Raw genomic sequence first — 14,680 nt, forward strand, 5'->3', positions numbered from 1 at the left:
TCTCGGCTTTTCATTGGCTAAACAGACTGATTGGTGAATATGGCCCAGGCTTTAGACAGCACCCAGGGATATGGATTGCTTTTGTCAGTATTAGAAAAAGTCAAAGATCTCTCGACTGCACCTCAGGTAATCTGTGAAACTTCGGAAGACAAGATGAATCTCATTAAAGGTGTTTAAAGCTTGATCTGGGATTTAAGCCTTTACTTAAATTAAATAAAGATGATTAAAGGAGGCTGAGTAAGAGGGAAGGCCTTTCTCCTCACTCTTGCTAATCTTCCACAGCCGACACCTTTGCATTTCCACACTTCAGTGTGTGCACCTGGAGCCAAATGAAAGATGACAGATAGCATTTAACCGGTGGGATGCAGACAATGGAGGGATTTGACAGTGTCTTCACCAGTTTGCAATTAAAGTGTTATGGTCTCCTCCTCCTAGTTTGTCTCAATGAGTGCTGCAGGCACACAGATTAATTTCATTCTGACCAGCTGACGGCGTGATGAATGTTGTGCCAATTATCCTGCAGAAGAAGCGTTGGACTGTGAAATGATGGCTGCTCTTGCACGTCCTGCTGCATGTACTTTAGTTAGCCTGCACTCATGTGGCAGTCAGCAAATCATAAGGAGGCGTCTCTGGCACATTTAGACGTTGAGCCTCAAGCTAGAATGCTTAAGTAGCTTAAGTTTGGGCGATCAAATGTTCCAAGTCAAATTCGCTCTAATGACAATAACATGTTGGAAATCACAAATACTATGTGTTGACGATTGCATTTATGAGATTTGATCATTAGATGTACATACATTGCCAATACAAAGCTACTGTACCTACTCTATACAGGTTTGATAGTCAGAAACATCACCCAGTAGTAAAGAAATAGGAATTTGCTGTGCACAGCTTTGAGTCATGTTGTCAAAAACCCACAGACACAAACAGAACAAATGTGTCAGTTGTCTTATTAAGAAAAAATAAAACATAAAATATTACTAAACCCGTCACAGTCACATCACTGCAGTGAAGGAATGGTTTGACACAAAGCCAGATGTATGTCTGCATTCCAGCCAGATGTTGATGTAAAGGTGCCAGGTGCAGTCTTTACCCTCTCATCAGCTAACAATGTCTGCAAGTGCTCTGTGAATATAGACTGTATAGGGTCTGTTGGGTGAATATATTTCAATACTGATCTCTTTGGTTCACATTCATATAGGTGAGTATGTATTCTGCTGCTTTCTACAATGCGTTTAAAAGAAACTTCTCTAAAAATGTCTAACAAGTCTGAAATGTCCTCATCTCTGCATCTCTACATTTCTATGCTGTTCCTCTCTTATGTTTTCTTTTGATCAGCCTATGAGGCGCTGACACTGATGACAGGTACACTGTGCTCAAAGGTAAGGCATTCCAAGAAAAAAAAACCCAAACCACATTTGAAGTGACAAGTGTAACTGTGGCCTTAAATCATTTGCACATTCCATCTTAATACTAATCTGGTTCTTGCGTGAAGCCCTTTTATACTCGGAACATGTATTGGAGCTAATTAGCTTAAATAGCCCGATTGAGCTGATGGTAGTAAAGAAACTGAGTAAAAAAAAAAGTCAACTAAGCTAAATCGGATGAATGACTTCTCTTCAAGGGCATCAAGGAACCCTCTGTTATTTTACTAAGCCCCCACTTACTCTGGTATCCCTACGTCACTTAAACAAGAAGCTCTTTAAATGTCAAGTTAACACAGAAGGCCCCCCTGCTTTGAGCAGCTGTCCCATGAATGACATGCAAGGCTTCGACTTGTGACCTGTCTCATTACAGGTCTCTGTGCCAGCAGTAGCAGGGCTTTTACTGAGACGACCACGGGGTAATTAGGTCGCTCTATCAAAGTCAGGCATCTCAATGCCAGCCTCGCTGCTGTCTGATGACTTGGGCGAGTCTTGCCAAGTCAGCAGAATCCAGGAAACATTACAGCTGGAAAAAAGAACCGGGGTGTCTGATTGTACCTTTCTGGGAACGCATTAAATATGAGCGCTGCTGGATCTGTGTTGCACAAACACACTGCGTCCAAAACTTTGAATGGCCATCCCATGCTTTAAAGCTGGCTCAAGATCCTAGCCACAAGTTGTTTGATAATATACCTGCAAGACTCTTTTAAAAAAGAACCAGCAATTAGACTTTATATGTGGGACGTTAGTTATTGTTTAGTTTTTTGAATATTTCAGAGATGTCCACTGAATCTATGGTCATGAGGAACATTTTTCTAAAATGAAATCCAGATAAGATGATAATTTTGAAAGTTCTTAAACAAGATTTCTTAATGCTTTGGGTATGTTTGTAAATTGGAAGGAGTTAAAGTGGGACATGACTTAACAAGAAAACTGTTTAACAGCTGTCAGCAGCTTTATATGGTGCACATGAAGTCAGTCTTGTCCTGCTGTTTCTTTAGATTTATTGTAAACACTCGTTACAGTGTCAAAAGGCAGATCACACACTTCTGAGTATAATAAAAATTTGTGCTAATAATGAATGGCACTGTTAAAAGATGAAGGCCTCAGAGCTTGTGCGGGACTGGAGAGGATGGTTATTCAGGAAGGAAAAAGGAGACTAATCTGAGAGGGGAAAAAAGTAGTAGTAAAGGGAAAAATCACAGAAATTGATGCTGAATTTCCAAATGAGCATCCAGAGTAAAGGAGATGCGTGTTAAGTTCAAAGGCTCGACAGTTGGCTGGGGATTTTGCCATCCACCCTTCACACAAATATACCAATCAATCATCACTTGAACTGATTCAAAGGAATTTCAGTTAGACAACAGCAAAACTGCAAATATATAAAATCAATCAATAAACCAATCAGTCTTTGTTCACACAAAAATGTGGACTTTCTGTATTTAATTATTAAGTAATCAAACTAAAACAGTGCATTATGATGGTCAGTCTGATTAGTTGTGTCTGAATGTAATTAGTACGTGATTAGAGACACAGCTCATGATCTTGTTTACTTTTATTTACTCAGATCATAAGTTTTGACTGTGATCCGATCCCTGGATGACCACATATCTGTTTTAGTGTAAACGCTAATGCATCCTGATGTGCTCTTGACTGGGATGTTACAAGAAAATGCAGCTCTAATGAAATCTGAACAATCTGACTCTGGCTCTACATCCAGACTAACTTTGAATGGGCCCGAGCAGGACTCATGGAATGAAATCCACAAATACAAACATTTTTCCTGAATGAATTTCTGTGGTTATAGAGGTTAGGGTGCAAATTTGCCACGTTTTGCTCTTTTCACTCAAGTCTACAGAAAACACTCAATAGAATGTCAGAATATTCTGTTGACTTTCAAAGAAGAAATCTCAGGTGTTTTGCCTAGTTCAGGTCCTTTTTAAACATTATTTCTTGCACAAAGGTGATGATGATTTTTTTTCATCACTATTCTTATTTAAAATGTACAGAATGCTCAAAACCTCTGGAATTTTAGTCATGGACGTACTAGTAACTATAGAATTGCAATGAAAGATGGAAAATCAATAAATCAACAGCTAAGTAGTGAGGTTAAAGGGCCTTCTGGAGAAATTAGAGGGTCCATTTGAGACGGGATAATTCAGCTGTTAAGAGGGTGATGTTGGATTATTGAAGAGCTATTTTCAGCTGACCACAAAGACGTCATAGTATTGGTTATAACTGTAGCAGCAATCCTTCCATTTCAAGCCTGCTTCCATAACCGACCTGTTGCTTCCAAGAACACTTTAATTTGAAAGCTGGTGTTAAGTTGGCCTGAACGCTATGGTTCGCTTAATGCTGAGGTTGTGAATTCATGGTCATACATCACTGAAAAAGCGGGACCTCTGCTCTGCAGTTTGACTTGTCTGTCATTGATCTGGAAGTCAATTAGGAACGATTTGGGAATAGACAAGGCAGCGAGGGGTAAAATAAAGCTCATTCTACTAAATACCACAAATGACTTCTTTGCTGAAATTGGCCTGTGTTCTGATACCAAGCAAAATTGGATTTCTCAGACAGTTTCCTCCCTTGACAGGATGCGTGGGCTCATCCATCAATAACCCCCCTTCCTTTTGGTGTAAAAGGCACTCCATTTGTGTGCCACCTTTCAGCGTTCAAGTCAATATCCAATTTTTTACCCCGCTCGCTGTTCCTGGATGCTTTTAAAATGTTGAACTCCTTGAACTGGCCCTTTTCCATCTTACTATTGACAAGTGACTTTCTGTAACTAGCTGCGCCTACACTTTCCACCTTATTCAACATCTTAAAGGTGAGTGTGCATTTCAATTTTAGATCTAGAGAAACCAAAAACTGAACTGGGCCGGCAGGTCAGGCAACTCAATGGTAAACCTCTGTACTTTATTCCCAGCATGCATTTGTTTTGTGTAAATGATGCACAAAAAAATAGATTTGATCTGTATATTGTGCAATTTATTTACAGCCGATTATACAGAGTCTAAATAATAGCAGAGTAAACTTTATAGTATAATAAATTCACTTGAGACATAAAAGCAAAAGTGGATCAGCACTTTATGCAGCAGAGGCTCTAATGGTGACTATCAGTTCTACCAAAGCCAATACTGATAGTGCAACTTCCAGACCAACAGTATGTAAACTTTGCGCAGTATAAACAGCACTTACAGCATGCACACACAAATCTCTTAATTCCCCACGGACAAGTTCAAGTGGAGTTCATATTACACTGGTGCTCGGAAAAGAATAAATGGGCTCAGAAAATAAGAAGGGAGCAGCTTCTACCCCATCATCATTCATGGTGTTATGTTGTATTTAGCTCACTGCATAAACTCTGGGAGGAACATGAACAACAAGCACTTTTCGGTCAAGAGGGCGCCGGACAGTTTCTATCAAGTTGTTTTGTTTTTTTGTCCACACAATAAAAGTCTGTAACATTCCACTTTAATCAGGTTCCATTTTAATCACTTTAAACGTTCCACTTAATATAAAAAAACATGCACATACTATGTGATTGATTTCAGAAAGCATCATATCCATCATATGTCATGCTGTAACTCAAATTGTAACTGCAATCAATTACAATTCTGCTGCGTGAGGAGTGTCTCTGTCATTTTGAATTTATGGATCCATTTGTGTATCACTACAAACATTAGGAGCGTAACATAATTTTGAGCCTGCGCTGTTTAAATTTGGAAGTTTGCAAAAAGGGCCATTTATTTCAGGTGGCACTTGGAAGGTGTTGCGTGCCAATGGACCTAATGGCGAACAACCTATGGAATTAGTGTAATGCTCATACAAGATGTAAACAGCATCTACATACCAACACAATGAGTCCTAAGCTGATTACCAGTCACACTCACTGCAACCCTGACAGGCAACAAGGAAAGACTTAGAGGAAAGCCTCTCATGCTCTACTCAAAAGTTGACCCCAACTAGGTCAAAACTAAACGCAGCGATGATTATAAATATGCTGATTATAGAAATTGTCTCTACTTGTATGGAAAAATGTAAAGGTTGAATTCCAACTTTTCATTGTTATTGTTAACACACATGAAATATATGTTTCCAAATCTTATGTCTGTCTTCACTTTCATTATGACATAATCCTACAAAAATGATTAGTTCTTGATGTAAACAGTCGTATGTTGCTGACTGAATGTGACATGTATGGCAGCACACAGAACTGTCAAAATGCCAAATTAAACATATCATGTACTATTTTCAGGTAAATGCGTAACAGCAATGTTTCTGGCTGTGGTGCAGTTTAATTTTAACAAGTATGTCCTTGGTACAGGGAACTGTGTAGTTGTTTAGTGAAGCTCTCAGAAGAAGGATCACACATTTACAGGTTCATTCTTGCTCTGGTCCAGAACTTGAAAAACTGGGCACATATTAAAAATGAAAACAACTCCAGGTGCTCTGAAACTCCGTGTTTTATCTTTGAATGATATGTTGATAGAAGTATTTTTTAGACTTTTTTTCTGTGTTCCAGAAAAAGAACACCGGTGTTTTGCTGAGTCTTGGGGTGCTGGCTTCCTGGGGAGTGATTCTGCTGTCAGCTCGCCTCTACTGGATGGGCAACAAGCCGCCAAACTTTTCCAACTCTGACAACCCTGCTGCTGACTCGCCACATTTCCTGACTCGAACGCTTACATTCCTCCACCTGCCCGCTGCCAATGCCTGGCTCCTGCTCTGCCCTGACAAGCTCAGTTTCGATTGGTCCATGGATGCCGTGCCATTGGTCAGATCCTTTACTGACTGGAGGAACCTTCACACTGTTGCCTTCTATGGCGGATTTATTCTGCTGGTTTTATTTGGCCTTCGTGGTCCAATCTCCAAAGCAAAGGAGACCAATGGGAAAACCCATTGTACTAATGGGAAATCAATCACAAATGGGAATGGTTACCATGCCCCTGACAAAAACCATAACACAGATCAGGGGCCACCAAAGAACCCCGTGAATGGCTCTGCTGACCTTCACCACTTCCATCCACGGACGTCCCTCCCCCCCACGGAAAACCTAGTATTATTTTCAATAGGCGTCCTCTCATTCCCCTTCATCCCAGCCACCAACCTGTTCTTTTATGTTGGCTTTGTCATCGCTGAGAGGGTACTATACATCCCCAGTATTGGCTTCTGTTTACTGGTTGCTGCTGGTGCAAGAACCTCATATGTAAGACTGAGGACTAGAGGCTGTAAGGCCTTGCTGTTGTGCCTCTGCACTGGGCTAGTGCTGCTCAACGGACTCAGAACTGTTCAGAGAAACAGGGATTGGAGCAATGAGGAGAATCTTTACAAGTCTGGGATTAATGTGAATCCTGCTAAAGGTAAGAGAGAGGCACCAGATACTAGACTTCAGTAAACCTCAGATACCAAGAGCTGGCAGTTCACCTTTGCCCGTGATCTGGTTTACCTACTGTATATACAGTATTCTGATGCAGTATTCAATGCATTGTTTAAAAGTAGGACACATACACATTATTCCTCTTCAGAGATAAAAGCTTAATTAATGCACATTGAAGCACACACTTGCCATCTTCTGGTGAATAATGTTAGCAAAGCTCTGGAAATGTTACTGTACAGCTGATATTACTGTATCATTTCATTGTTTTCACAGCTTGTGTTTTTTCCCGTGCTGGCATCATTATCCTGTGTCACGTGTGGCCACAATGGCACAATTGTACCTCAAAATCTGAGAGACTAATGACTGCTAAACATGGATGTAAATAGTGTATATTGGAAAATTTTAGACGGAATGTAAAAATAACATTTTGTTTGTTTACACAAAAACTATTATCCAGATACTATTCAAATTTTAAACGATACCCAGTGGTTCTCCATGACAATCACTGAAGCCAATTTTGTTCAGGATATTGAAAAAAGTTTCTTCACTGCAAAGAAACATAGAATAAACATCAATAAGATGCCAGTCTGACTGAAATTGTTATTTAAATACAGACATAATACATAATAGTCAACATTTCACTAGAAGCAGATGTACAAGCCAACAACTGCTATTTGTGATTATCAATAACTGGGCAAATTTGTGGCAACATTATTTTTCCACTCTGAAATTGTAACTTTTGACTGACAAAATGTCTCCTTCAGCCTGGGGAAACTTGGGAAACGTACTGAAGAACCAGGGCAAGATGGCAGAGGCAGAGAAGGCGTACAGAAATGCTCTGCACTACCGAGGGAACATGGCTGACATGCTGTATAACCTGTGAGTATTAAAGATGCCCGTTCCCCCGTCCTCAAGATCCCATCAAGATCACATTGACACCAATGACTTCTGATTCCTCACATCCATCAATTGAGATCACAGCGGTAGAACCATGAAGGCAGAAAGGGAGAGGTGTGGAAGGGGGGCACAGAGTGAAAGGCAGGAAGAATTTTAAAAAGGCAAAACAAAAATAGATCTAATGCAGCTGGAGAGAAACAAGTGAGACTCAGAGGGAGGTGTGATGCAAGAGTGTGACAAAGAGGGAATGACTTTGTGTCCCTGGTGGCTCTCTGTTTACTCTGCTACTGATTTCAATTGTTGGGCTCTGCAAAAGAACACAAAGACACTTTCGATCTTGCAATGAAAGGTGTCAAAGGTGCCAAAACCTCATAGCAAACCCACGTCTCTTGCACTCAAGCTGACACAGTTTTTCCCCCATTTCTCCGATCCCTCTCAAGTTATGGGTGTCAGGAAGTTGGCAGATCAACATAGCTGAAGGGAAAACCAAATGATGGTGTGTTTGCATTCTTCAAAACAGAGTCACTGTTTGAACATAATGCATAGTTGGGTAAACTGAACTTTTATGAAGTACGATTGGGTAACGGATTCAGAAATGGCCACGGTTTTGTTGTTTTTATTTCTACGTTTTCAGCCAGTCTCTTCACCACTTTGACGTACCGTAATTTTGGTCAAAGCTTATTTTAACTTCACAGACATAAATGCAAGACAAATCCTCTGTTATGCAGTTCATGTTGTTCTGAAATGTCTCACATTGTTGCTTTTTTTTTTTTGGTGCATCTCAGAGGTTTGCTGCTGCAGGAGAATGAGCGTTTTTCTGAAGCACTGCATTATTACAAACTGGCCATTGGGAGTCGGCCAACGCTGGCATGTAAGTAAACTTAAAGAGTCTCATTTTGTAGCTGACAACAATGAAGGCGTTTTTATGATCAGGGAAGAAAATGGACAGAAATTAGAAGTTTTCACACATTAGTAGATTTTGGTCTTTGCTTTCACTTATTGCATCTGAGCTAAAGATCAAACCGTGTCCAACTTCATTGCTGAATTAGAAAGTCTTTTACCACACGGTCATGCGGACAGACATACTCAGGCCATTTCAGCCTGATGGCAAATAATGAGATTCAATCTCACACTCGACTGCTTGCATGTGAGATGAGTCTGTCTTCCAGTGGACCAAGGGCACTTCTATAAAATGGGACAGTCTCCAGTCTAGTTTTAATCTTATCTTCAATCTTTTTTCAATCCTTTCAGGCAACTTATTTCTGTGTCTTATGTCTCTCATGATAATTATGTCTTGCTTTGCCCTCTGTCCTGTCTTCCTTTAGCTATAGCATTACTTACCCATCTTCTCTGAAAGGCTTTGTAGATCATCTAGATCCAAAATATTTGATGGTTTCACAAGTGATATCAAAATGTAGAAGCTGTGAATGAGGTTTTTATTGTTACTCATATTGACCCTAATGCCATCTAAGAACTGCACATGTAAACAAACCTGCAACCAAAAAAAGATTATGTTGTGTTGGGCCTAAAGGTTAGTCCACACGTGAATGTGTAAATGACGGCAAGTTCTTATCGCGTGTCCTAGCTTTGATCCCCATCTCCCTCCTGGCTTTTTCTCACAGCGGCTTACTTGAACACAGGAATCATCCTCATGAACCAGGGCAACCTGGAAGAGGCCAAACGTACCTTCCTCACTTGTGCCGAGATTCCTGATGAGAACCTGAAGGATCCCCACGCCCACAAGAGCTCCGTCACCAGCTGCCTCTACAACCTGGGAAAATTGCTCCATGAACAGGGCCAGCAGGAGGTTAGTGTGCTTAGTTTGGGAAAACACAGTTAATATTTAAGGAGCTGAAAGGAAAGTGTTGGTTTTTGTTGTATCTGTACCATGCCAGCTTTTAAAATATTAGAAAAAGTGATTGTTTTTTTTTTTTCACTACCACCTTGACCACTTAAGATTCAACCATTTTTACTTAACATACAATAGAACTAAAAGCTCAGCTTTTTCAGAGTAAAAATGCAGCTGAGTGGATTTTAAGACCTGTTTTGCACAAAGAGTGCCTCATCAATTACTAGGCCTGTGTTATGCTGATGCAAAAGAAAACTGGATTTGCTAAATTAACCATTTTTCCTCCACTACAGGAGGCGCTGTCTTTTTATAAGGAAGCGGTGAAGAAAATGCCCAGACAGTTTGCACCACACAGCCTTTTCAACATGATGGGTGAGTGATTGTGGGAGCCTCTTTCACCCTGAATCTTAGTTTGGAAAACACTGGTCATTAATATGGGGACACCTGCTGTTGATTTGTATTGTGATGAGGGACCGTAACAATGTGATGTATATAATTCACATTCCACTGAAGAATAATGTTGTAATAGTAAATAAATTGTAAATAATGTTGTAATTGTATGATAATGTGAGTAAAAATAGCATAGTCCTGGATCACATTTGACATTAGATGTTTGTTCCCATTTTAATAGCTGGTCTTCCGTGTTACCAGAGCTTTGAATCGCATTCTATAAACTGACATTAAGATGTTGCAAAACAAAACCTTAAGAGGACTTGAACCACCTGCTAGATTCCAACACTTTAGCTCATACATTTCTAAACACACTTATTGTCTTCTTAAAGAGGACTGAAGCTAATCCAGGTAGTAAATCACACCCTTCTCTTTTGTTATTGTAACACTAATTGCATTATGGGAAGATGATCCCAACAGCATAGTTGAGATTTCAGGGAGATGTCTGCAAGATTTTCTTTTGGATGGACCACATAGGATAGGGAGTGTTTTTTGTCATGGAGGGGATTGACAGGGGACAGTGTGTGTGCATTAGTGTGAAATGTCCTCGTTATACTTTGTTAAACCTGTGTCACCTGAATGGCATCAGATCAAATAAAACCTTGTTGTTTTATATTTTTAGCTCAGATTGAACCAAACCGAGTCATGTGAAGAATGCTGACAGGATGAATAACAAACAGCGTTCAAAGCATGCACTTCTAGACAAACTGTAAATAAAGATCAACTGCACAAACAAAGATTAACTAGACGTGCAAGCTGGTGTGCCAGGGTCCTAACACGGGTGTGACATAGAAGCTGAAAGCATTGCCAGATTCGGCTTATATGGATGTGTTTGCATGTTTGGGTGGGATGCAGTGCCCCCTTCTAGTGCACAGTGCTTTAATGACTGTCTGTTAGGAAGCCTTTTTGATGAATACTGTGAGAGAAAGTAGGCGTTTTCAATCATGCTTATCCTAAAAAAAAATGTAATTTTGACTCCTGATCTGTGATCTGTTGCAGGAGAGGCTTACATGAGGCTAAACAGGCTGGAGGAAGCAGGGCACTGGTACAGAGAGTCCCTCAGGGCCAAGCCTGATCACATTCCTGCTCACCTTACCTATGGCAAACTACTGTCCATCATTGTAAGTCCACACACACACACACACACACACACACGCATTCACACAAGAGAAACTAAGAGACAAGCCAAAGCTTTACCGTATTAATGATTGTAGTGATTAACTATCTGGCACAGTGGAATAATGAATAATGCATACTGAGTGAGTTATGGGGCACCAGAGCTGGAAGAACCCACCCTATCGATTCCTGTCTGGAGTCTGAAGAGCAGCAATAATTGTTATGAGGTGCAGGTTTCTGACTCTGACTTTGAATGTAAAACAAACCTTCCTAATCGGGACGTCAAGGAGGAATTGCACTGGTAATTGAATGGAAAAAGAATCAAACAGTGGGAAAGAGGAAGCTAAGACAGAAAAGTTGCGATAAAAACCTTTTGTGTGACCCTTGGATTGACCCTGAGCTTTAAAAATCATCTGCATTCATAGGAGGGCCATAAATTCATGGGTGAAGGTCACAGACGTGGGGAGTTTGTCAGACGTAGATGAAAGCTATCCCTCTGGTGGTGGACGAGTTCCAGATTATCTGCGTGTTTTCTCCGTCCCTTGCTGTGTGTGTTTGTGTGAACACATCAAGGGCACCAAAGTTTGCCCGACCGCTCCAGAGTGTCACCTTGCACTTCTGATGTTATTTTTCCATGGAAAAACTTACACTTCCTCTACCACCTCTCCTATTCTGTTCTAAAAACAAAAACACATTGATGTACGTGACAACAGAACCTTCGCAGCTGAGTCAAGTTTAGATGTGGGAGTTAAGCGGTGCGCTTTATCAACCTCCCTAGAGATGTTTGACCTCCTTCCTTCCACAGCCTCAGGTCCTGAGTGAAGACACGACCAACCAGCAGTCACTTTCTCTGACACACACTCATACACACTTGCAGCTGCTTACCTCACGGGCTTTAAACCTCCATTCCAATCATTTCCCTTCTCTGTTGAAAGATATGAAGATACAGTGTGTGTGTGCGTCCGTGTGTGAGTGAGAAAGAGCACAGACCCGAAGCACAGGTTCAGATTAGAGTTGTCCGATGTGGCTGGACATCTGCTGTGCTCCCTTAGGCTCAATGCTGCAGATCCATGTGGGGCCCTGCTCTCAGAGATGCCCCCTCCACTAGTACATAGCTCAAGGAACAGGAGATTGGATGGACCCTGGACAATGGGTCAGTGGACAAGCTTATAATGCAATTACTCTGCTTCCTTATTGAATCACTCCATCAGCTCCATTTTTGTCCGTCCTGCTGGAGTCAATTGACAATGCAGACACAGGGAGTAAAGGTCAAACTTAAGTCTTGTACTGTGGTTCACTCAACATGTGCTGCTATTCTCTGAAACTTGGAGTTTTCAAGTACTACTACACTTTCAAAGTGACCCATTATCCTTTAAAAGTAAATCCACACAAGAATAATAGTGCAGCTTTATAGCCTGGCTGTTTGTCAGAAGAGTGTGTTGTGCATAAGGGAAAGATGTCCCAGCAGTATAAGCCACGTGAAGTGGATGTAATGATTTATTTGTATCTACATACACTCAGCACTAATACTAACCTCCGCCTCTCACCGTGGAACACCGCTCCACTACCATGCAACTCTACTTTTAGTTCTGATAGATGGCTAGGGAAATGCTTTAATTGAATATGAAGAGAATAGAGCCAAAGAAAATGTGCAATAAGCCATCTCGGCCTAGTATTTGCTCACTCGTTTAGAGCGATGGAAGACATGGGGGAAAAGCTAATGAAGCAGGCCTCTCATTTTTTGTTGCATGGCAATTCCGACGGCAATATGGAAGCAATCAGCACTGAAGTATGAAACAAAATAGGTGGAGGAATTGAGCCTCATGCACAGAAGCAGTATTTTGTTGAGTTTGGTAGCAGGCGCGTGTGACACACACACACACACACACACACACACACACACACACACACACACACACACACACACACACACCTTCCATTATTTCCTTTAAAGTTTAACTATGGGAGGCAGGGGACTGTGCTCTTTATGAGCATCCGTTTCCTGGTGGAACTTAACAGCAGGGTGACCATGTCTCAGCTGATGCATGTCAGTGCACTAATTCAATGTCAGGGCAGATATAATAAAATTCAGGCTATATATTCTATCTGTATATACCATTGGTTATACATATTTAAAGTATATACAAACCCACTTCAAAAAAAGTTGGGACAGAATGCAATGATTTGCAAATCTCATCAATTTTATTCACAACAGAACATATCAACATATCAGATGATGAAACTGAGAAATTTTACCATTTCATGGAAAATATTAGTTCATTTTGAATTTGATGGCAGCAACACATCTCAAAAAAGTTGGAACAGGGTGATGACCATTGTGTAGCATCCCCTCTTCTTTTTTTAACAACTGTCTCTAAACGTCTGGGAGAGAAATGTTGTCCAATTCTTGTCTGAAGCAGGATTCAAGCTGCTCAACTGTCCTGAGCTTTTGTTGCTGGATTATTTCTTTTATTTTTTAAATTTTACACATCGTCCAAATTTTTTGTATTCGGGTTTTACATTATGCTCATTTATTTGTGTGATAGTCATGTTTTTAGGTTTCATTCCACCTGCAATATTGTGTAATTCAGGTTTGTAGATTATAAATACATCCTCCAGGCTTTAAGGACTTGCAGAGAACAGAACTTAATCTAATAAACACTGGAACACTTGTTATTTAGGTGCAAAGCAGTGGTCGTGACCTAAAGCAGGACGTGATCTTGGCAGTGTGCAAAAGATGACCTCAGCCAAACAGGGTTTCGGTAAACCATCTGTTTAAACTCATCTGTTCATTTATGGTCTTTCCGTCCTGGTCACAGAGCTCATACCATGTTTGGTTCTGAGTTGTGTCAGGTGCTTGGACTGTGGCATAACATTTAGAAACACTTGTTTCTGAAATTAATAGTTTTTGAAGGTAAAAAACTGCACGTTTACAATAAAATACTATCAATTCAAAAAAGGTATCAGTATACAATTCAAATACATTATATGCTGATTTGTCCCCAAATATAATATTCTGGCTAAAATGATATTTATATTGTACTGGGTCTTACAGTACTGTAAAATAGGCCATATTGTGCATAAATTAAGGGTATGCATTTTAATTAGGGGCATCTATTAAATGGGTCTTTCAAATTGTGAAACGTGGATATTTATTTTATATTGACTCCGATTGCAACAGCTCATCTGGTCAAGTGAGGGAAATCGTTCGTTTCAGCTCTTGTGCACCTCAAGGGGTGAATGTCACACTGTCGGACATAAAAAACTGGCAACATCTAAGCCAGTAGGGAAGACTGGAACCTGGACTTTTCACTTGCTGTACAGCGATCATAAAAAACACACTTCACATGCAAACACACGAAAGCAAAGTATCAGAAGTAATCAATGATTTCCATGTTATTCCTTTCAGGGTCAGAAGGCAGAAGCCGAGAAGTACTATCTGAGGGCCATTCAACTAGACCCAACAAAAGGGAACTGCTACATGCACTATGGTGAGAAGACATTCAAAATTCAAGTTTATTTGTAGCCGTGATGAACTCTTTCTGACTAAGCCACATAAGAATCATG

The 14,680-nt window shown here is 40.5% G+C and overlaps 1 protein-coding gene across 2 annotated transcripts in view; it reads left to right on the forward strand.

The window, feature by feature from the left end:
• tmtc2a (transmembrane O-mannosyltransferase targeting cadherins 2a) overlaps positions 1-14,680 on the forward strand; it is a 51,872-nt gene that overhangs the window by 29,912 nt on the left and 7,280 nt on the right. Inside the window, exons 2-9 of one of the 2 annotated variants that reach the window (XM_067490739.1) lie at positions 1,339-1,382; positions 5,950-6,784; positions 7,566-7,680; positions 8,484-8,569; positions 9,321-9,505; positions 9,841-9,919; positions 10,997-11,118; positions 14,523-14,604. In XM_067490739.1, coding sequence (XP_067346840.1) covers positions 1,339-1,382; positions 5,950-6,784; positions 7,566-7,680; positions 8,484-8,569; positions 9,321-9,505; positions 9,841-9,919; positions 10,997-11,118; positions 14,523-14,604 — 1,548 coding nt within the window. The remainder of the gene's footprint in view (positions 1-1,338; positions 1,383-5,949; positions 6,785-7,565; positions 7,681-8,483; positions 8,570-9,320; positions 9,506-9,840; positions 9,920-10,996; positions 11,119-14,522; positions 14,605-14,680) is intronic. The other variant, XM_067490738.1, reaches the window with a different exon arrangement.

The sequence above is a fragment of the Channa argus genome, chromosome 21, assembly GCF_033026475.1.
Source record: "Channa argus isolate prfri chromosome 21, Channa argus male v1.0, whole genome shotgun sequence".
Taxonomy (NCBI): Eukaryota; Metazoa; Chordata; class Actinopteri; order Anabantiformes; family Channidae; genus Channa; species Channa argus.